Source organism: Micrasema longulum, unplaced genomic scaffold (genome assembly GCF_059751315.1).
Source record: "Micrasema longulum isolate JH-2025_06_02 unplaced genomic scaffold, ASM5975131v1 h1tg000308l, whole genome shotgun sequence".
NCBI lineage: Eukaryota > Metazoa > Arthropoda > Insecta > Trichoptera > Brachycentridae > Micrasema > Micrasema longulum.
In genome coordinates, this window is record NW_028277512.1 from 219,042 (window position 1) to 243,143 (window position 24,102).

Below are 24,102 nucleotides of genomic sequence, written 5' to 3' on the forward strand. Positions count from 1 at the left end.
TTTCATACATACCAACTACCAACCAGTCAATAAATGTTTACAAAAATATATTAATACTCCTGCTAAGAAATTTAGGAAATTAATTTTGACGTTTAATAAATGACAGAAAAAATATTTCCGCTAAGAAATTTCGATCATCAATTTTGACGTTTACTAAAATACAGAATACATATTTCCGCTAAGAAATTCCGGTAATCAATTTTGACGTTTAGTAAATGTCAGAAAATCTATTTTTTGTCGTTAATTTACTGCTCTCGCAATAAGCCTCATCCTCTCTTTTTTATATTTTTTAAAGTAATTTATCATGATTTGTATTCTGTTAGATATTATTCATGTTTCTTTTATCTAACTTATTATTGACAGTAATATTTTTCTCGAAGAAAGAGCTTAAAGAAAAGATTTTCAAAGAGCTCGCCCTCTACTAAGGGGAGATTTATCAAAATGTAAACTCTCGTCTTCCATACAGTAGCCAGGCTCTTTTGGACCTTAACTGGTATTCCAAACGCGTGGAAAAATCATTTATCTGCGAGATGTATTGGATTTACATAAATAAAGCTTTTTGTTTTTAATTGCAGGTATTTAGTATTTTTGTAAACATTTTCATACATACCAACTACCAACCAGTCAATAAATGTTTAAAAAAATAAATTAATACTCCTGCTAAGAAATTTAGGAAATATATTGTAACGTTTAATAAATGACAGAAAACATATTTCCGCTAAGAAATTTCGATCATCAATTTTGACGTTGACTAAATGACAGAAATCATTTTTCCGCCAAAAAAATTCGTGTGTTTACATACAAAGTACACGAGATAAAGTGTTTTCTACGGCCGCGAATAGCACCCCTGGGCTCAGAGGGCGAGAAATATTCACGGAGACCCATCACAATAGATCTTCACATGTCGCAGTGTCGTCCGGATCTTGCATAGCACTGATCCCCACCACTAAGAGAATAGGTTTCTTCTTTATAAATTAAACTAATATTGGTTAGTTGGATGAAACTGTTGGGTAGCAGTACACCCGCCAAGTACAATACACAAAAATACTAAATAGATTAAATGAAAATATTAGCGGGGAAACCGTTACATACATTGGAACACTATGCATAAAGATGTAAGTACTCAGGAAAAACTGCAACTAAACTAGAACCTCTTTTTAATCGGGGGATACATTCAACACAGTACCATGTAAAAAAAGAACACTTAAAGAAAAGAAGGATGATTCAGAAAAAAAAAATAGTTTACTAAATATTTATCGTAAAAAATGTAATTACATAAAATCAAAATACAATAAAAAATCGTAACAAAGATTATTTACTACCGCTTCTTCTCCCCCTGGCTATACGAGTATGTCCCGTTTACTTGCGGTCAGCCCTTCGAGTCTTCCTTCTTCAATCTACCCGTCGGATTATAAGATTTGTTGTTTGGTCAGTTTTTTACGGCCGGTTGCCACCTGACGCCGAGACAGTAACCCCTCGCTAACTGGGGCTCAGGATGCCACCGTTGACTATTGTTCCTCCGCTGCCATCCTCAACACGACGTCCTGCCCGACGCTGCTGTCTCCCAACATCCCATTGCCCCAAGCGTGTCGGAGTTCCGCCGTACTGATGCGCTTCATCTCCGCCATCACACCCGTCGAGGTCTTCACCGAGAAGGTGACTCAGTCCACCAGGAGCCGGATTAATCGTCTCGTTTAGATATGACAGGCAAATATACGCCAACAAACCATTGCTCGAGACAAAGATTATTCTTTATCAATTACGTATGAAATTATACGAGGGTTCACCAAATTCCAGTCGTCAACAAAAAATGCGCTGAAAAATCTGGTGATTATGATGAAAAATAGTTAAGACATTAAGCTTTCCAATGATCTATTTTTCAGTTCAAATAAAAAATGCCTTAAACCTAAAAAAAATGAGAACCTTATTTTTTACACAACCCTCGTATAAACTACTTTAATTATTTTTTTTATATATTTTAATTTGTTTATTTTTCCATACATATATATTAATTTACATAGAAATATAATTACAAAAAATAAGCTATAACATGAATTGGAAAAATGCCCACAAATACTGCATCGTCTGAGTGTGGGCCATTCCATTTTTAATTATTAAATAGTTTATAGCACAAATATATGTTATGACATGACCATGAAAAGAAAGAAAAGAAAAATAAAAGAAAAGAAAAATTAAAGAAAATTCAAATTAACATATGGTGATATTACGAAAATATTATTTATTTGCAGTAGGCATTTATTTTTAATTTTGATTTTTTTTTTTTTAGAATGTGTCTATCTGCTCCTTCCATGCTAATCCAAGACCTCAAACCTACTTTAAACTGTACCAGTGATTTAATGTTTTGTAGTTCCTTAGTTAGAAGATTGAAGGATTTTGGACCAAAATGTAAGGAGTGTCTCTGTGCGACTTTAGTTCTGCATCCTGGAACTGACAGTACACTATCGGATCTATTACTAATACGATTTAAATTATTACTAAACAATTCCCTATTCAAGTAAACATATTTCAGGCACTGAAATAAATCTAATTTTCTAAAACTAAAATGTCCACTCTCAACGTATAATTTATTACTAGGAAATAGTCTATGTTTTTTGTAAATTATTTTAATTATATTTTTCTGTGCAATTTCTATTGAGCGACTATGCGCGTCCAAGACTCCTCCCCACCCAATTATACCACATGTTATCGAAGACTGGATTAAAGCGTAATATAACATTTTTAATTTTTCTTTGGTTAAGATATCTTTCAGTCTTTGGAAAACATAAGATAAATATCTGAGTTTATCTATTAGTTTAGCTATAAGTTTTTCCCATTTTAGCCTATAATCTATGTATATACCAAAATATTTATAGCTGTCCCCTGAACTTATTTTGTGGCACTTATTAAAAATATCAACATTACATTTTAAATCATGGATTTTAATTGACATTTTTGGAAGGGCAACTTTTGTTTTGACTATAATTGACTCCAACCATTTTTTATAGAAAAGAACTAGATTCAATCCTCTTGGAAGTTATTAAAATATATACATTATAACGGAGATAATAAAACAGGTCATAAGCCTTGTAAATGCCTAGACTTCTTTATTCCGTTCTATAAAATATTATTTATCTCCTTTGTAATATATTGATATTATATTATACGCCGAATAAGACAATAAGTGATGCAGGGCATTCCAATAAAGAATATAATATTTACATTTTTACATAACATAAGGCGACCTCCGTGGTGTAATAGTAAAGAGGCTTGTCTCACGCATGGAAGGTTCCGGGTTAGATTACCGGTGAGAACACAAAAAAAGTTACTTATCTCAAGCCTGTGGGTTCTGTTCCGTAAATCACCATTGTAATTGAGCATCCTAGCTTGTTTTGATGAAAAATAAAATTAGACAGCAGTGGAAGAAAGGAAATATTTCAATAAAAATATATTTATAATTAAGAAATAAAAACAATTAAATTTTTGTACCTTTTTATTTTGAAACCGTGTAAAAAGACGTTCCGGTAAGGGTTTTTGGATGGTCCTAGTTACTTAAATAAACAATTAATTGAAAAAAAGATAGCGAAACGCCAATGGAAATTTAAATATCTATAGTATGTAAAAAAAATACTACTCTAGTTCCACAATCAAGAGAGAAAATACGGGATCACAGTGGATAAGAAAAGTCAGACCGGTATAAAAACATATTTTTCGTTTGTTATGAAATTCGATATATCCATTACGTTAAAAAGACAGTGATTTATTTAGTTTTAAATTACTTACCACGACATCTTTCTGTGCAACATTATTTTACTTAACAACACTCGTAATAAGTAGTTACATTACTACAATGGAAAAAGCTTTGGCATTTATTTCAAAGATGTCTCTTTAAGTGTGCTGTTTTTAGACAACTCGGAAAATTATTTTTACTTTCACATTCCGTAAAACGAAACATAGTTTCTTCTTCTTTTTGTCTTTTCAGTGCCATTTCAGTACAATAATATAAAGATAAAGGCATACCTACCAAGTGTGTTGTTGAATAAACCGATAGAGGGCGTCAGTGTACGGTGTACGGTATGGTAAAAGCTTAACTGTTGAATAAATTAGCAAAAATATTTTCTTTCACTAAAAACTATTATAACCGAAATATATAAGATTTGGTCGTCTTCGTCTTCGCCTTCGCCTTCGTCTTCTTATAACGCTTTCTTTCATTATTATCCAGCTTCTTTGGCGAAGTAGGGCGGCGAAGGAGTTTGTTGAGTGAATAATAAATTCGTCGCTGTTACCGCGAAACCTGTTTTTTGTGCGAAAATGTTTTACTGAAATAAATTCGTAATAGGGACTAAGAGCCGTTAGTTTTTAATGATTGCTACTTTTAACCCCGGCCAAAAAAAATATTTTACGTTTTATTTTATTTTATTTATTTATTAAAAGAAAACAATAGCTATTGTAATAAAAAATAAACAATATTAACAAATAAACCAAAATTATAGACTTATAATATTTTTATATATACAGGTGTTCTTTAAACCCTGTCACATCCAAAACCACGATGATCAGTATGGGCAAGAAGACATATTGGCATATTTAAAAAAATGTTTAGAACGAAGGAAATTTGTAAAAATAAAATATTAATAATAACAAATGGTTGCTAACTTCTGCAACGGTGTGTCAGACTCCCCCCTCCTCGGTTCTCTCCTGCAGAAGTTAGCAACCATTTGTATTTTTTAATATTTTGTTTTTTAAACTTTATTCGTTCTAAAAAAATAATTTAATGTGTCAATATGTCTTCTTGCTCATACTGATCATCGTGGTTTCGGATGTGACAGGGTTTAAAGAACACCCTGTATAACTGAATACAATGCAAAAAAAAGAAAACAAGCGTAGGTACCCGTGAAAAGCCATTTCGTATAGTTCCAAATTAAAAAATAAAAATAATAATAGTTACACGGTGTTGCAGTACAACCGACGATTCAGTTTAGTTCAGTGCCGAAATACGGCGTTTATTGGCAAAAAAAATTAAAGTAAATACTTAAGGTACTTGCAATACAAAATAAGTATTTGACGTTCAAAAATGGCAAGAAAATAATCGTAGCAGCTTCACTAGATAAAAAAATACCAGGTCAAAAGCTACATATATTATATATAATAGTACTATATTGTAATAAACATGAAGAAATTACAATACTCAAAACATTAATGAAAAAGTTCAAAAATAAATAATTTGGCGTCACAGAGTTTGGGATACGTTTTTATTATATTTTTTTGTAATATGTGTGTATTCGTATGAATAAAAATAAAATAAACGAATAAATGAAAATAATGAAATAAAACATAAAATTTCAAAGACCAAAACCAAGTACACAAGGTTTGGACAAGTAGACCGAATGGACGGTGAAAGAACTGGGCTAAATGGATTTACGATGCGAATGTTGATGGATGGAGAAATAGAGGAAGACTTATGAATAAATGTAGAGGAAGCGAGATATGTATGCAAAGACAGAGTGATATGGCGTTCTATCCTCTCTGTCTACCCCTACGGAGAAACGACGTGATAGCTTGTTGTTGTTGTTGTTATGTACTAAAATGTACTGGCGGTGATAAGAAAATGAAAGCAATAAATGTGAATTCTGAATAAATAATAATAATAATATGAACAAAATAGTAATCGTCCCATCTCAACACAGGACTTTTAGTCCCATGTAGTTGGGACTTATGTCTCAAATAATGTACAAAAAACTTATGTATGTAAATAAATAAATAAAAAAACAAAAATATTTCAAAAGAAAATAAAATGTAATTCTAGTTCGTAAAAGCACAAAATTTGTTTTTGCAATACGCAGATTTGAAAAACAGCCACAAGACCGCAAGATCCGATCCGGGCAAGGGTGGGGGGGACTTTCAATGTTTACCTAGTACAAGCCTAGACGCCTTATTTGAAGTGATTCTCTATTTCTATTGAAATACTATCATTATCTAACCCACGTGCGCACCTGATGGCGCATAGGGCACCACATTGTTCAATCAAATGCAGCGCATCTCAATCATCAGTTACTGGAAGGTAAGGTGATCAGTCTTACGCTTCGGGTACCAGTCCAGGGACAGTGAAAAACTGAAGAGTAAAACCACCTTCAAAAACAAATCCTTCCCAAGAATCGAACCCGGGACCTTGAGCATGGTGGGCGAATGCGTCAACCACTCCACTACGGGGCGAAAGTTTCCGCACTCGAATTTCTTTTTTAGTGTTTTTCCTTGAGAACAGCCATCGAGCCACACATACTCGTCTAGGATTCTGGTTCCGTTTCACACACGGAATTGTATTCTTCACCCGCCTGGACACATACAATTATATTGAAATATCTACGAATGTACTTTATATTTAAAGCGGTGGAAAGTGCTTTATAATTTGGAAAGGTCTGTTGCATTTATTGTTATGTTATAAAATACATTTAACGACATGTAAAGTAAGTCAAGTTTTTGCAATCTGAAAGTAATTTATTTGCAGTTTCAAACAATGTATTCGTCTGATAAATGTAATATCCAAAATTGACAAGAGGGATACAGACTACAGACAAATTACGTTATTGATAGTCAAAATTAATTATCCTCTCAAGAAATTACTTAGTTGTATTTAAATATTAAATTTCGAATGACGAGGTTGCCCACACTCGAACAATGGATTATATACTACTTACCAGTGGCGTCCCGACAGTAAAACATTTTATATGAACACTAGATTTCAAAAATTATCCCTAAGACCGCAGAGTTTTCTTTACCTACAGTTTTTATGAGCACTCCTGCCTGTCGATTACTAGTTGCGCGAGAGGTTAATGGGATTGGGTGGTTCATGGCTAGATGAATGAAGCTCCGCCTATCCTCAGCCGTTTTTTCCTTTCCTATGATTTTCTAACGTCCCATCGATTCTCCAAATCTCATATTTATTTTCCTTATCGTTATGGCCGTGGGTATCTCCGATTATTATAGCAACCATGGCAACGAATAATAACATCTTTGAATTAACAACCGCATGCTTTTTTGTGAGCATCTTTTTCACACATCAACGAATTCGAGATGCATTCTTCGATCGTCCCGCTTCTCACTTAACTATCCGCAAGCATCTATATATTGGTGACGGTTCGCCGTGTGTCCTTTCTCATCGGACATTTTCCGCATTTCTGTACCCAACCCTGAACGTACTGCTCGGCTTCCCAATAGTAGGATTTTAATTCATTACTGTAGTTTATTTGGTCACAGACTATTTGTCAATTTTATCCGCATCTTCCATCTCCGCGTACCGTATTTTTATTTTAACAATATTTCCGTTGAATAATCCCATTAAATAATTTTCGCGCTCCCTCAAATAGGATAATATGGGCCCTTTTTATACGGTAGTACAAATTCACACGGCTCGAAAGAATGATATAAGGTTGATTGATTTGTATTGTATTATTATTATTATAATTGAACAATTTTTATTTATTTAATAGCTGGCTAATGCACTAACAATTACACTACGCGGCTGACTTATCTCTACTTCTGATTGCAGGAGTACTAACTTATAGTAGTTACAAAATAAGTAAAGTTAATTAATAATAATGTTGCTGTTTCACGTGGATTTTTACGACCGCGACCGGTGTGAATTTTTCGTTTCAAATATTCACTATCAATTATTTCAAAATAATCAAGTGAAATTTTCAAATTTCTATACAATCAAACCGGTAAAAAAAACAAATGACAGAAACTTTCATTGTACCCCAAACTGCAGTACAGTCGCCAAATACACGTGGTCAGTACATTAACCTTGTTTTAGTTTCCATGTATGATAATGAAAGAATACAGAGTTAGTTCTAAATTGGGACCGCGGCCATACTCCCCGTTTAGAAAGGAAGAAGGACCTCTTGCCCTATCCTACATCTAGGCTTAGTAAACCGTCCCGCCTTCGCTCTTAGAAGGTACCTTTTTAAAACCACTAGACATTCGCGCCACTGTATTTAGTTTAGGCACGTGTATGCATACTATTATTGCATCAATTAAAACATGATTTATTTAACTGTGTTTTTATCTGGGACCACGGTGGTTTTTGTTGCAAAACAAATGTATTTATTATTATAATGAGCATCGGTTGCGTCGCGAAAGTGCCACCTAATACTTTCTTGTAAATACTATGCGTTTATGCTAATTAGTTTTATTGCTAGGATTATTTATTTATTTATTTATTTATTTATTAACGGACATTGTCCATGTATACAATTTATAAGGTTTAAATATTACAATAAAAGAATAGTTTAAAACATTTAAAGAAAAAAGAAAGAAGCATTGACAAACATAAGGGACATCGAGACAAGATCTGGACTATTTATGTAGTGCTCGTTTAAATCGTTGTAAACTTAAACCAAAAAAGTCCAGATCCTGTCTTGAGTTAACAATACGACAAAGGCGGGTCATTGGAGAATTTAGGCCATAGTTTGTTCTATGCTGATCGATGAACAGTACTTCATTGTTTCTCAATCTACGAGTCGGGATATTGAATTTTACTTGTCCCAGTAATGATGGAACATCGATTATACCATTTAGTATGCCGAACATATATATGGAGTCAATATTAGTTCTACGTTTTTGTAGACTAGAAATATTTAACATTGACTCTATTTCAGCATAAGAATAATTATCTCTCTCTAGTCCAAGCATCCACGCTATTTTTCGAAGCAAGCGATGTTGGACTGATTCAATGTGATTAATGCGATTGACATAGAATGGAGACCAGACCACTGAGGCATATTCAAGAAGAGGGCGAACAGTTGAGCAATACAGAGTTTTGATTGTACGGACATTAGTAAAATCAGAGGATATTCTGTTAATGAAGCCAAGTAATTTCAGTGATTTATTTACTGTATTATCTATATGCTCGTTGTATGTCAGTTTATAGTCCAAAACAACTCCTAAATCTCTGATGGACTTGACTACATCAATTTTGGAGTTTTCTAATAGGTACTCGAAGGAAATTGGTTGTTTTGTTCTATAAAATGACATTATTTTGCATTTTTTAATATTTAGTTCTAATTTATTGACTTTACACCATCGGTTAAAAGAGTTAATGACTGATTGAAGAAAAAAGCAGTCTTGTAAAGTTTGAATTATTTTGAGAATTTTGTTGTCGTCCGCGAAGAGCCAAAAACGAGAGTAAGATAATGATTTAGCAACATCATTAATAAACAAATTGAAAAGCAGGGGTGCCAAATGAGCACCCTGAGGTACACCCGATGTAACATCAATACTGGTTGATAAATAGTTATTTATCCGAACATTTTGTGTCCTACTAGTTAGATACGATTTAATAAATGATAGTAATGGATCTCTTATTCCCAAGGCATGTAATTTATTCATGAGAATTTTATGATCTACTTTGTCAAATGCCTTAGAAAAATCTGTATAAAGAACATCAATCTGCTGACCATTTTCGAGTGCTTTGACAATAACCTGGGTATAATCTACCAGGTTAGAGGTGGTTGATCTGGCAGATCGAAATCCATGCTGTTCATCGATCAGTATATTCTTAAACATGGGCGTGATTTTGCTAGCAATTATAGCTTCAAACATTTTAGGGATACAAGATAATGTTGAAATAGGCCTATAATTGCTAATATCAGATTTATTGCCTGATTTAAAAACAGGCCTTATATAACTTATCTTCCATAAGGATGGAAACTCACCAGATGATAGAGAGAGATTAAACATGAATGAAATTGGTTTAGAGAGACTGAAGCTACAATTTTTTAATAATAAATCTGGAATACCATCAGGCCCAGTGGTCTTTTTACTAGTTAATTTGTTCATAGAACGAAAAACATCATTATTAGAAATTGTTCAACTGTTTAAATCTATAGTATTTGAATATTGTAAAGGGATAGCGCAGCATGAGAAATTATTATTTGCAAAAACGGATGAAAAATGAGTTGCAAAAAGATTTGCAATGTCGGCACCATTAGTTGCTCGTCCGTCATTGAGGAACATAATTGACGGTATATGGTGATCGCTACGCTTATCCGAAACAAAATTATAGCGAAATGTCACTTAATTGTTTTTAATTTCGTATAATATTTTTGATACTTGCACTCGACACTCTTACACGCAAATGGACTCTTGAACAAATAATTAATTTTACTGAATGGTAAAAATAAGAATAAAAGCTTTATTTGTCGGACACTAAACTTTTAATTGAGGTACAATATTTTTACATACAAACGAAGAAATTTAATTTGACAGGATTTATGAAAAAGTTTACCACGAGGAATGTTTCTCTGAAGTTTAAATATGTAATTAAAAAGAACAAATATTATTCTAGGTAATATCTATGGAAATTTCAAGAAAGATTGATAAAGGGAAATACACAAGTCAAAACATTTATGACTTGTAACGTGCTAGTTTTAATTACGAAGGTACACACTGTAACGGTTTGCCTATGTTTGAATATCCATATTATTTCAATTCTTATATCGGTAATGGTGGCAAAATACTAAACGTTATAGTACATACAGTGGCCACTTTTATGTGATGATGTTATTTCATTTGAAATCCGGTGGCATTATTCAATTTTGTGCGCATGTACTGATTTTGTAGGGTTGTCAAATACATCAAAATTAAATTAATAATTTGTTCATAAACAATATAAATGTACTGGAATTGAACACAAATATTTTATTTGATATCTGTTTATTCTCTATTCATTTTCGTAAATTCAAGAATAAGGAAAAATAAAATAAAAATTCAATCACTAATTATTATTTATTTCAGTATTAAGGAAAATTAATAGAGAATAGACATCAAGTAAAATAGTTGCGTATCATTTAAATACATTTTCATATTTCATATTCTTCATGAATAAATTAATGATTAAATTTTGATATATGTGAAAACCCTATAAAACCAGGACATGCGCACAAAATTAATCAATAAATTTACCATAGAAAATCTTCAGTTAAAGACAAATAGTAAAAAAGATTCAGAATGTTATTTATCGTGTTCTAGACGTAACACCTATCCTTTGTATTTTTTTACAACAAACTTTGATTTTGCTTCCCAATTTCTTATTTGGATACGGAATTCAACGTTAAATTAGCACCTGGATTTCATGCGCTCCCGATACTTTTTCTCGTTTTTCACGAGACTTCGCCCAGACGAGATTTTAGACAAAATTCGAGTCAAGTTCGTGTTTGTTAAGGCTGAAATCACAGTTTTTTTTTTGTTTTTGAGCTTAGAAAAATCAATTAATAATAATTAAAAAGTAATGCTTGTAATTAATAAAAGTATTCGAGATTTTCTACAAATTAAACGGTGATTTGTTCTCCGATGGGCGTTTTCAGGGCTATCCACACCTTGGTTTCCTGAGCTCCTGATACTTTTTCTCGAATCTCACGAGAGGTCGCATCGATGAGATTTTTGCCTAAAATTAGTCAAGTTTATATCGTTTGAGCGTGGAATCGTTGTTTTATTTGTAGTGTTTTTATGTTTTTGGATATATAAAATTTTTGAATATTCATCTCTGCATAATAGTATATATAATAGTAATATATCAATTTTTGAAAAACTTAAGTGGTGTTTTGATCTACGAAGGGCGTTTTCAGTGTTACCTCGTTTCTGTTCTGATTTTACCGTTAAGCACATCCTCAATTTCATGTGATCCGCGTGCATTTTCTCTCTTTTCACGAGACTTCACCGAGACGAGACATTTTAGGCAATATCGAGTCAAGGAAATGTTTTTTCAGCATAAAATAGTTATTTAGTACAAGCACAAATCGAAAAATTAATTTAAATATCAAATTACCAAATGATGTTTCGAATTAGTAAAGGGTATTTTGGTTTTTCAAAATTAATATACTGTTTTGATATACGAAGGCGTTTTCGGTGATATCTCGTTGCAATTCATATACTCCTGATACTTTTTCATGCTTTTCTTTAGTGACCTTTGTTTTGAGCAAATATGTCAGTAAATCGACGTTTCATTCACTCCATGAAAATGTGGATGGAAGTGATATTTCTATTCAGAAACTGTTTTATGTTATTACAGTTTTGGATTTAAATAGAGAATTAACAGTATTTTCAGTAAATTTAATAAAACAATATGCAGTGTGACAGACGAAAGGTGTTTGCCAATTTTCCATGTGTTTCGTGTTCTCCTGATAACACATTCGGAGAAGTCATTGTTTTAAACGTCAGAATTTGTGAAATCACAAACGAATAAACAAGAAACGTTATTTAAAATTGATATTCTAGCATATGAAGCGCAGAACTGATCACATAACCTTCACGTAACAGATGATCGAAATACGCTGAATTTGGTTTACAGGTGGCAGTGCCTTATGAAACATTAGGTGCGGAAAAGTGAATGATGAAATGATGACATATATTATGTACCAAATATTTATCGCTAATTTTAGTTACGTTTCGTGGTATATTTTCTTTTAGACATGTTTAAGAAACGGGTTTACAGTTCTCATAACTATGAATAAAATATTTATATATACACATTGTGTAAATATATTTTGTTTTTAAATACTGTTTTGATTTGTAAAAGGTATCCAATATTTCAAATGTTGAAACTAAACCGATGTACGAGTATTTGTATTGGATTCTCGGTAAAAAGGAATTAGGACTAGAATACGTAGTTAACAAATAATAGTCGCTAATGTTGCGTACGCTATTTGATGTAGAAAAATAGATTTGTCCAGTTTTTATTTTTTTTAAATTTAAATGATTTGTACAGTTAAAAGTGATATAAAATTCATGTTGTTTATAATTGCATAATTTGTATAAGTAAATTACATCCGTTACCATTCCCCGCTGCGCCGATCACTAAAACTTATAGAATGAAAATGTTTTTTGTAAGTTTGAAGTCTATCAAACTACATGGAAACGCAAGAGTTCGTAGTAATTTAGTATTTTTTTTAAATTCATAATATTCTACAGTAATCTGAAGTGGGAAATTGCAAAAAAGACGTCATTTTGTTGTTATTTAACAGCGATGTAACTTCTATAGAAACGCGCCGGCCTCAATTACACGACGGTAATAATGTTTTACCTCCATTCAAGTCGTGACGTTATTGGGTCCACTTCACTGTACGGCCGGACGAAAACATTATAAAAAATGGACTCATTCTCAATTCGTTTTCTAATACTCCATTATATAATCCGTTATTTGTCGTACTTGTCTTCGCTGACCAATAAGGAATAAAGGCTTTTTAAAACTAGTTTATTTTGAAACGCATTGTCAAACTTCGATACAATGATATTTATGTTGCAACAATTTTAAAATCTTTTTATTTTCTCTATATGTCTGTATCTTTCAACGGATACTTTCTAGTCAGTTTTCTGTCAAAAGTAATCCATAGGAAATAAGTTTCTCGATTAAATTTAACAAGCTTATAACTTAATTCATTTTGTACATGCGCGACAAGTAGTAATATTAAGGATTTAAAAAAATGGTTAAATAAAAATAATGCAACAGAAAAACTTATTATGTACTAAAAATATTGTTGATAAGTACCTACTTGTATTAGTATGAGTTACACGGATTTCGCTGTCATTTTTGCCATCAGGAACAGGATGAAAAAACGTTTACCTATACTATTGAAATGTTAATTCTGATGGCATTAGAGTATAAACAATGTGAAGGCCGACTCACATAACACTTCTTATATTTCCCGTATTATTCGAGAGCATGCGATGCCAGAGGAAGGAAGTGAAGGTTATGGAGAAGTGTTACTCAGATTCACGACTTAAAGCTTGTATCTTGTCAAGAAAGTGATGCGTATTAGTCGCGATTTTACATAACACGGGAACGAATTCCCACATCCGTAAAATACCGCCTTTCTTACGCTCACAAACATTTTATAGCATAACTGTTAGTATTTTGACACCATTCTTTTCTCCAAACTACTCGGCGTTCGAAGACTGTAAAAAATGAACACAATGATCGATTGTTATGAATTCTTGTCAAGATATAATAAAATACTGAAAACGACAAATCATATTTTAAGCACGTCGCTCAGTAAACTCCACCCCGGAAGTTGTGCGACTTGGAGTACGCGGATGATGCGGTTCTACTAGAAAAATATATTAATGATCTTCGGGAAATTTTCGACAGATTACATGAAAACTCCGCTTGTCTAGGTCTTAATATTAATACTATAAATACGTGCAAAATATTATGTGCAACGAATCCTATCCTGACCCTGATCTCCCTCTTTATAAAAATGAAGAGACGATTGTGAAAGTCTACAGCCTTAAATATTTTGAGTTCACATAGCTGAGAATAGTGGCATACACAAAGAACTCGCAATCCTCCTAGGAATTGTCTGGAGCTCTAGTCCATGGTTTGTCAATGCCGATTATTCAACTCCTTTATAATGCCAGTACCTACTTTTCTATAGGTGCGAAACCTTGCACCTCCCAAAACCGAAAAGACCAAACTATTGCGTTTTGAGAATAAGCGCTTGTGGAGAACATTAGATAGTTTTACCATCATTGATGTCCAAGAACGGACGGAGCAGCCTCCGATGACGAGGTAGACTTGGCTTGGACACGTGCTGCTGATGCCTCAAGAAAACCTTAATCCGAGTTGCCTGTTTTTTACATCTGCAGGATCCTGGCATCCCGGAAGGCCGTCGATAGCAATTTTTCAGCTTTATTCGGCGGAACTTAGTTATGCATAATGACGTGAGAAGAGGCGAAAGTGCGATAGGTTCGATGCATCACTTAAGAGCTCATGCAGAAAGGAAAAAATAAAGAAGGTCAATCAACTTTAACTCAGTTGCCAGTTTCGATAATAAGACCAACTTGCCGATGGTTATGCCTGATCTCGAACAACGTACATTTGTAGATAGATGTATTTTTAGATTTTTCATAAATATGTTTTGCTATAGTAAATACGAGTATAAATAATTTATTTATAAATACATTACTTAGGTATAAGAGCCAGTTGCATCTCCAAAAAAAATGTTATATCAGTAAATGCCTAATGAGTCAACATGGAATACTTTTTCATGCATCTTAACACGCGCAGTAAGTAGTAAACGTTGCAATAATTTCACTTTAACTCATCATTGAACATTTTTTTTATGTTTGAAAATTTCTATTTATTCTATTTTTTCATGTATTGCGTAAAACTATCGATCAAAACCATTATGCAGTGTATAAAGCAGTCACATAAACCAGTCAATGAGAGGACATTATATAAGCCCTGTAAATGCCTGAAATTCGATATTCACTTTATCCTCATCATACCCCAGATTTGCACCAGATTTGCACCAGATGCTGCATAAGGCACTGCAATGGTATATCGAGTGCAGTGTATCTTGATCAATCTTATCCAGGAATAATGAAATATAGAAGTTTAAAGCCACCTTTAAAAGTAATACTTCACGTCGACCCTGCCAGGAATCGAACCTTACACTTCAAGCTTGTCCCCCACGAGGCAGAATTGTCTTCACTTGATTATCTTTTTCATGATTTCTACCCGAGAGTAGAATTGTTCAGGGTTCTGGTTCAATTTCGCATTGAGAAATAAACTCTTTATCCGCCCTAAAATAAAATTGAGGATTTGTCTGTATATCACAAGTTAAAAATGTTACTGACTGTTTTGGGGACAAGTTTAATTACGTAGAATTCGGAGCCGACGCTGTCAGGATTAAAAGCCACACTGCGGAATAATTGGCAATAAAAGAGCTGACGAAAGGGCTCGGGAAGCAACTCTCAAAAAAACAGTTCCTGATTTTGCTGACTTTCCAATAAGTTTTTCTAAGAAAAATAAGAAGCAGAACTTTACAGCTCTGGAATGATCGCTTTTTAGCAGAACCCACAGGAAAGGTAACAAAAATGTTTTTTTCATCTATTTACAATGCTTTTGAATTCAGGAAACTGCAGCGTGCAGGATACGAACTTACACAAATCCTTACAGGACATGGCGGATTTATGAGCTATTTACACAGATTCAAAATATCTGAGATCAACACTTGCCCATGCGATGATTTTACTCTCCAAGATGTCTCTCATCTATTGATGCATTTCCCCATTTTTAGTCTGCAGAGAATGCAACTGGAGGCGCGATGCAGAAGTCTAAATGAGGATTTACACGATGTTCATGTAGTAATTAGTCATAAGGACTTGTCAAGAGAGGTAACATTATACATGACAGATATAGTAAAGGCAATAAAAGGTATCAATGATAGCAGGACACCAAATGCCGAACACTCTTCAAGTGGATCGGAAGATCTGTTGACGAATTACAACAGTCCGCCTTCTCCTGACGAGTTTTCTGTGGTTTCATCGTAACTAGAGCAAATGCGGAGAAGCTCCTGAAACAAGTCACAGCCGAAATATCCCACCGATCCTTACATAAAATAACTAAATAACTAAACAAAGTTTTTCATTGAAGTAAATTTAAAAGATTTTTTTTTAAGTAAACCAATAAATAACTATTGCTTTGAAGTAAATATAAACCTTGTGCATTACAAGCAAGGTAAAAGAATAATGTAACTCACATATTAAAAAAAAAAAAAAAGAACCAAAAGCCTCTTTAAACCTTATCGTAAAATAATACGAAACACAGAGATCAGAAAGATATTCAAGGCCGAGGATAACGTAATATGGGGAAGGCAGAGAGGGAAGTTCTGGAATGAATGGCAAAAGCAAGTGAAAGTTTATCTCAAGAACGACTTCCAAAAAGATGGAAGGACAGCTGGCTGTCCAACTCCCAAGAGGGAACTTGCTGCAAAGAGTAACAGGCCAGCAGGCTTAAAACAAGTGCAAGAGGTTTAATCACATCGGATGTCCTTCATCTATTGTATTAACACAATAAAGCGCCTCTGGGAGGCGTTACAAATATGTCACATGAACAATCCACAATAGTGGTTTTGTATGATTTATTGGAAACATAGAAGCGACCGTGGATTGTCGGTGCAACTGCGGAACGCGCTACCGGTTGCTAAATCATTAAACATTGATATTGTATTGTTGTATTGTTCAACAATAATCTCCTCTGCATGCAATCTTCGTTCTGGCAAATGCTTAAAAACATATTGATCTTGAAAAGTGAACTCAAATTTTTACCTCGTGTCGGTAGCACATTATTATTCCGATTCAAAGATAATATTTAACAGACGCGTAAAATATCTTAGCCCAGATCTGTTATCACCGTGTCCAGGCGGATGAAGAAGACAGTTATGTATGTGAAAGAGAGTGTTTCGACTCGATGCCGATGACTGCTCTCAAGTAAAAATCCGGAATAAGGAAATCGAGTGCTATCATTCTCGAAGTCCTAAGTTCGATTCCTGGTAATAGTGGTGAAATAGTTATTTGCAAGGTTTTTTGATATGCAGTATTTTACTATCAATTTACGTAAATTTAACACGTAATCAAACTTTGATTTTTTGGTTTACGAATGCAGTGTCCCATGCACCACAGGGTGCGGGAAGGGGGATAGTGATGATGATGATGATGACCAGTTATTAGCCGGTTTAGGTGAAAAATTTACATACCGTGTAATATTTACCATTCTGGATGACCTCATCCACATCAATAAAGGTTTCACTTGTTGTACTTCACAAAAGTCATCAGACAAAAGAATTGCGAAAATTCGGATGTTCAGTTTTAAGACAAATTGTTTTAAAGTGATTACTCAATCCAACTAATTGTTACCTAAGGTTCAAGTTTGCTAGAGAAAATTCTTGGTAAAAGTTCATTGTTATTTATAAATGAAATTAAACACCATAATTAATGCTAAATAAATGCTTATTTTTGGCAATGAGAGTTTGTACGCATTATTAAGGCTGAATTTTGAATAACCAACCACATTTCCAAATCAAATAAATCTAAACAATGCGGAAGGCAATCAAAGATGAAGATTTGAAGAGTTTTATTTTTTATGGTTAATGGAATATCAATAATTAATAATAATGAGAATCATATGGCTTCAAGGTACTAATTTGTAGGAGCAGGAATAATTAATTATCCATTTAGCAGGAATAATTACCTATTATTTTGATTGATGGACATGACAGAGATTTAAAACATTTTTGAGAGAGTAATATGTAAGTACAAGCAATTACTGGTCTTACGTTAATGCCTAGACTTCCATGTCATTCTTCAAATACTTGTTGAATTTGGTCATGCCATCACTTTCTCGGTCTTCCTCGTTTTCTACATTTATCAACATTCACATCGTCAATCCTTTTAGCCGTTCTTTCACTGTTCATTTGCTCAACGTCTCCTAACCCACGCAGCCCTTTTCGTGATTATATCGAAAGTGCTCGTTTCGGGCTTACATAATGCATGGAATCCGCCATTTGTGCACCTATCGTGCATAGTTTTACCACACATTTGCCTGAGAGATAGCCTTTCGATAGCATTCCACCTGCATTCAAAAACGATTTTTATAAAACCGAATTATTTTGCATGACATCACTAATTCGTCCGAATCAATCAATGAGAAGCGAGCTGTGATAGATTTCTGGTTCACAGTAAGTCAACTGACAAATCAGCGGAACTCACCGAAAAGAAGGGGAAGAGAACTTGAAACGTCACACGCGAAGTGATTTCAAAAGTTGAAATAAATATAGCGCTGATAATACGATACATAAAAATTCTTTATTTTTTAGGTCAGTTTAATAGTATATTAACAAATAAATAGAAATTTAAAGACCACTGAACTTCCTCATCCCATACTGCCCCCAAACAGAAGGTTTGGCATCTAAAATCGGCTGTGAGCTGCTGGATATGAGACAACTGTACCTAAAAGAAGCACTTACACACTTCTGGTCGAACAATAGGGAGAGGTCTCAGCAAAATGTCCGTACGAGGTTTTCCCAGAGCATGAATTATGTCTTACCCAAAACCCGTACGACTTTTGCTCAGAGACATCTCTCATTTATTGCACCAAGAGTGTTCAATATTTTGGAAGAGTGTATTAAGCTCTCAAGGACAAAAAACTATTTTTAAGAAAGTAGTAAAGGACTGGATTTTCCTTAGTTGAAGCGATTTGAATAGGAACTCATTGATGATTTTCCGAATGTTTGAGTTTACTGTTTACCATATTGATGTGCCATTTATATATATGTATTTTTGATCAAATATATTCTTTATGTTTCTGATCCTATATTTGTAGTGATATACTCATGTATCTGTGTCAACTAATTGCTAGTTCCATCTCAACACAAAACCTTTAGTCCCATGGATTTGAGACTTATGTCTCAAATAATGTACAATAAACTTATGTATGTAAATAAATTAATAAATAATTGTGCCTTTTGTGACAAATATAATATTTGTTTGCCAATGTTGATATATTTTCTAAAGCTTCCGTATTTTTTCTGCGGTCCTACCTTATGATCACAAAAAGCCCAAAGAAAAACCAATTTCAGTTATTTTGACACACTTAAATAATATTTGATTCTAAAATTCTAAAATATTCTAAAATATTCTAAAAGTAGTAAATCCCTTGGGATTGCAATTGCCGTTTCAATCGTATTGTCGTTTCAAGTTCTGTTAACCTTCTTTTCGGTGAGTTATGCTGATTCGTCAGTTGACTTACTGTACCCCAGAAATCTATCACAGCTCTGGTCTCATTGGTCGATGTGATTAAACATCGCCTTGTAAGTAACAAGTGGTGTTATTCGCAGAATACTTTTCAAACCATTAAAAATTATATATATTTACCTCAGAGTAATAATGCGTAACCCAGAGAGGAGCCCAAACGTAGGAAAACCATTGTATGACTATTGGGTATTAAGTTAGCTACAGTTTGCAGCAAAACAATGGGCCGTACTCGGGTACAATTGCCAAATGGATATTAATTTGCATTGTAAATACTTTTAAATATGTACCTGTGTATTTATCATTGCAGGGTTATTCCAATTTATTTTTCTATAATTCGCCTATATTTATTTTATAAAACTGAAAATACATGTGTGTGATTATTTTTTTACTAATTTCATTCAAAATATACTTATGTTACATTTATTGAGACATAAATCCCAACTCCATGGAACCAAAGTCCTGTGTTGAGTTTTTTTGTTTGTCCGTCATATCTCCGAAACGGCGAGTCGTAGCGGATTGAAATTTGGACACGTCATTTTAGATGCGGTTTCAAGGTTAACTTTGCTATTTTCGAGTAAAATTTTAATCGACCTCTACTCGATAAAAACTCAAACTTTATATGGATGCCTAGTGCGGCCCTGACATATTGCCTATGATCAACTGTCATTATCAACAGTAAACATACTTTTATTCACAAATGTATCCCCTAAATTAAGAAAAAATAGTATCTAAAGTAAATATATTGATATAAGGAAAGTTTTTAAGCAACATAATATACGTGTCGGGACAATAAATGCAAAAAATCAATGTAAATTATGGGAAAATATTCGGAATCAATTACCTGTGAAAACTGACTACTTTAACTCTTTTGACGCTCCTACTGCTGCAACCAAACATACTGCAATTCACCATAGTGAATTTTTTGTTTTTTTTTTAAAATAACTCGTTAAGCCTCTATTTTGCGGCTTGTCAGCAGGTGGGATAGAGGATTTTGAAGGAGGTAATGAAAAATACACCACAGCACCCAGACCAATTGAGGAAAAAAAAATCTTCGATTTTTTTCTTGCAACTGGCGGGAATCGAACCCGCGACGCCAGTTTCACAGTCTGCCGTCTAACCAACTACGCCATGGTGCCTGTCGACATCCAAGTTATTTACAATCAAAGTCAAACACAGCTAAAAAAGCATCCGATCGAACCGTTGTGTTTATGTTGTCAAATAAAACAAAATGGCCACCAATTGGTTGCTAACCAAAAAACCAACATCGCTTGCGTTCTATGAAACATATTGATAGGGCGTCTCTCTGGGTTACGCATACTCTGAGATATTAACTTTATTTAGTTATTTACTTATAAACAGTTTATTAATAGTCAAACCACTGCACAGCCGGAATTCACACCAGTGCAATATTCTACATTTAATACATAGTATCATTTTTTGAAGAATAATGTTAGACCAAAATTGATTCCCCTAATCCACTTAAAAGACTTCCATTTAATGTGCTATCTAGACCGACAAGACAAAACATTCTGTTTTACACAGATAATGCGTCAACAAACTATTTGAAACAATCTACAATATCTAGAATATGTGACCAATATAACAATCGATTTACCGAGGCTGATATTTTTTACGACAATGTACCCATGTAAATTTATATAAAAAATCATAAAAATATAGAGAGAAGCATATATTCAATTAATTTTATTTTTATACACATATTTTTCATTTTTTATCTTTTACATTTGTTACATTTAACATAATTTAAATTATCTTATTAAGTTTAAACAATTTTTTCGGTGTGTGCTTAAGTGTCCTACACGAATATAAAAAGAAATCGTCAATATTTGTGTACATAATGTTTGTTTACCTAATAAAATAAATAAATAAATATTTTTTTAGCAGTAATTCATATCTGCAGAGGAGAATAGGTATTATTAATTAACACTCAAAATAATAAAAAAACAGTACATTTAAATGTCTCTCTCTAATTTCTTTTTTAAATGACAAGCGTCTCTAAAATCTAAACAAATGTTTTATTAGGGTTTCAGTTGAACAATTCGGCATGAATGAGGAATTAACATGGCACGCTGAAGTAGGTAATACATTTACATTCTTGTGAAGTATATTTAGTTGTTTTTTATTCTAAAGAACATTCTGATCTTCTAGCATTACTCACTGATAGGCCTTTGTATTCTGCCAGAGAAACTTATCTGCGTTCATTCATTTATGGAGAAGAAAAACAACTAATGGCTCGTTAGAAGGTTCCGCGTTCCTTAGGTTGATCAATGTCTCAGATGTCCCTACGTTAAACAAAAGAATGCGAATGGGAGAACGTTCTGAGGTTTGTTGATCCAAAAAACGTGAACAATGCTATTCGAAGAAATTGTCTATGCTACGTGAATTCAACTGAGTTATTTATATTGTTTTATTCCTATATCAGTTCTAGAAGTTGTTGAAGCGATTGCCATGGGAAAATCAAAGTTAACCGAATCGACAGAATCTTTGATTAGTGGCCTAAAAGTACGACCAGCGGATATTCTATTATATTTATTCATTAACATATCTAAATACACAATCCAAAATGACAAATAATTGCTATGGTTTACCACTCTTTTTAAAGAGTAAGAAAACGTATTTGCATATTTGTTAGACCAAGAAACATTCTCTATCCAAAAAGTGTATTAAGTGTTTACTACGCAATCATACAGTATATTCTGAGGTATGGAATAATAGGCTAGGGAGGAGCTTGCAAGACAAATTTACGTCCACTTTTGATTGCCCAAAAAACAATCGCTAAAATTATATGTAAAAAAGCTTAAAAATTACTCTTACAAATTTAGTTTTTAAAGAACTAAATGTATCCTCAATTTATAACATCTTACAAAATCATCTATTGTACAAACTTTAAAAAAAACCCACTAATTAACAAATTTCTCAAAACCCTAGATTTCCAAATAATTTAATTTTACATAGAATTAACACAACTGGAGCTATAAATCATTACTCATATGTTGCAAAAAAAACTTCAACAATATTTCTATATCAAATCAATATTCAATATCAAATTTTAAAACATTTAAATCTAAATAATTTTTTAAAAACATATAACACCCACCCTAAACTCCATACGGTAGAACATTGTGTATCTTTTAGAATATAATATACAATTTTAAGGAACCTGTTTTAAATAATAAAAGTGATGTGTAAATAAAATATATTATATAGTATACACAAACATTAAAATAAATGTAAAACGAACTCCCTATCTAAACACGAGTTTTTACTCTATTAGAGAGGGAGAAAAGTTATTATTGATTACGTATGTACAAAAAAATTGTAATTTTATACTTATTTTGTTAACATTTTTTTTTTCAATAAACATTGAAAAAAAACACACAAATATCAGTAAGATTTTACTGTACTAATTAGTCGCGAAAAATAACAGCGCAAAAGGATCAGTAAAAATATACTTTATCCGATTTTCTGAAAAAATGGGAACCAAGTTGGTTCGTAAGTCCGAGACACTAGCCACCGGACCACAACCCGATTCTAAATTAAGTTGTAAAATATAGAATATGTTTATATGAATGAATTTATGAATTGATTAATATAATATACGCACACATATGAAGATTACATTATAGGGAATATTAATGCTTAAGGTAATGTCATTGGCGGGTTTGAAATTCACATTCTTGGCGAATTACTCGGAGGATTCATGTCGGAAATTGACATTTTTCCTCACGCAGTATGCAATTACCCGATTGATGTGAAATATTTATTTGTAAAGGTGGTCTTCCACTAGAATATATTTTATAGTCCCTGGTCTGGCACCTGCGAAAGACCGGTATATTACCTTCATGTAATAAATATGATCAAGATACGCTGCGGTTTGTGAAACGATGATGATTACTTAATCGTAAAATATTTAATATAAATAAGGAAGCTTTGTGTCATTAATATTAATTTATCTCGAAGAAAAATGCTAGAATTAAATCAATTAAATTACAAGTGCGTACCAAGTTGTTTAGAAATTACATATTACCTATACAATATGTAAATACAATGTATTTAGTGTTATCAACGTAAGGTCAAGAGTAAGCAACTATTTATGTACATGCAATGTATTACATATTACGTAATACATACAATATTTTTTATAACTGACTAAAGCACGTATAAAACTATTGTAATAATAATAAATATTAAAATAATAAAATAAAATACTTTGAGAACAAAATACTGTTCAGATCGTCAGAGATGAAAGTACCAAGGGCGATAGAAAAACACCCTAAAGGAACAGAATCCGGAATCAAGAAGTTAGGTGGATTTGCGATACCTGAGACACGGTGCGATGGAGCAGAACAGGGAGGAGATTCTGAGGAGATCACGTCGGTAGAATGGTCAGCTCCGGAATCCCATGGACCACCAAATGGATGGAAGGACAGCTGGAACTCGGCGTCTCTGGAATCACCCGCTAGCCGATAACAGTCAACTGATCTAAACAGAGAAGAA

The 24,102-nt window shown here is 33.1% G+C and overlaps 1 protein-coding gene across 3 annotated transcripts in view; it reads right to left on the reverse strand.

Annotated features, from left to right (window-relative positions):
• Positions 1-24,102, reverse strand: part of LOC148282631 (uncharacterized) — a 167,868-nt gene that overhangs the window by 77,719 nt on the left and 66,047 nt on the right. For all 3 annotated transcript variants that reach the window (XM_088224764.1, XM_088224763.1, XM_088224765.1), the window contains exon 3: positions 23,927-24,087. In XM_088224764.1, coding sequence (XP_088080890.1) covers positions 23,927-24,087 — 161 coding nt within the window. The remainder of the gene's footprint in view (positions 1-23,926; positions 24,088-24,102) is intronic.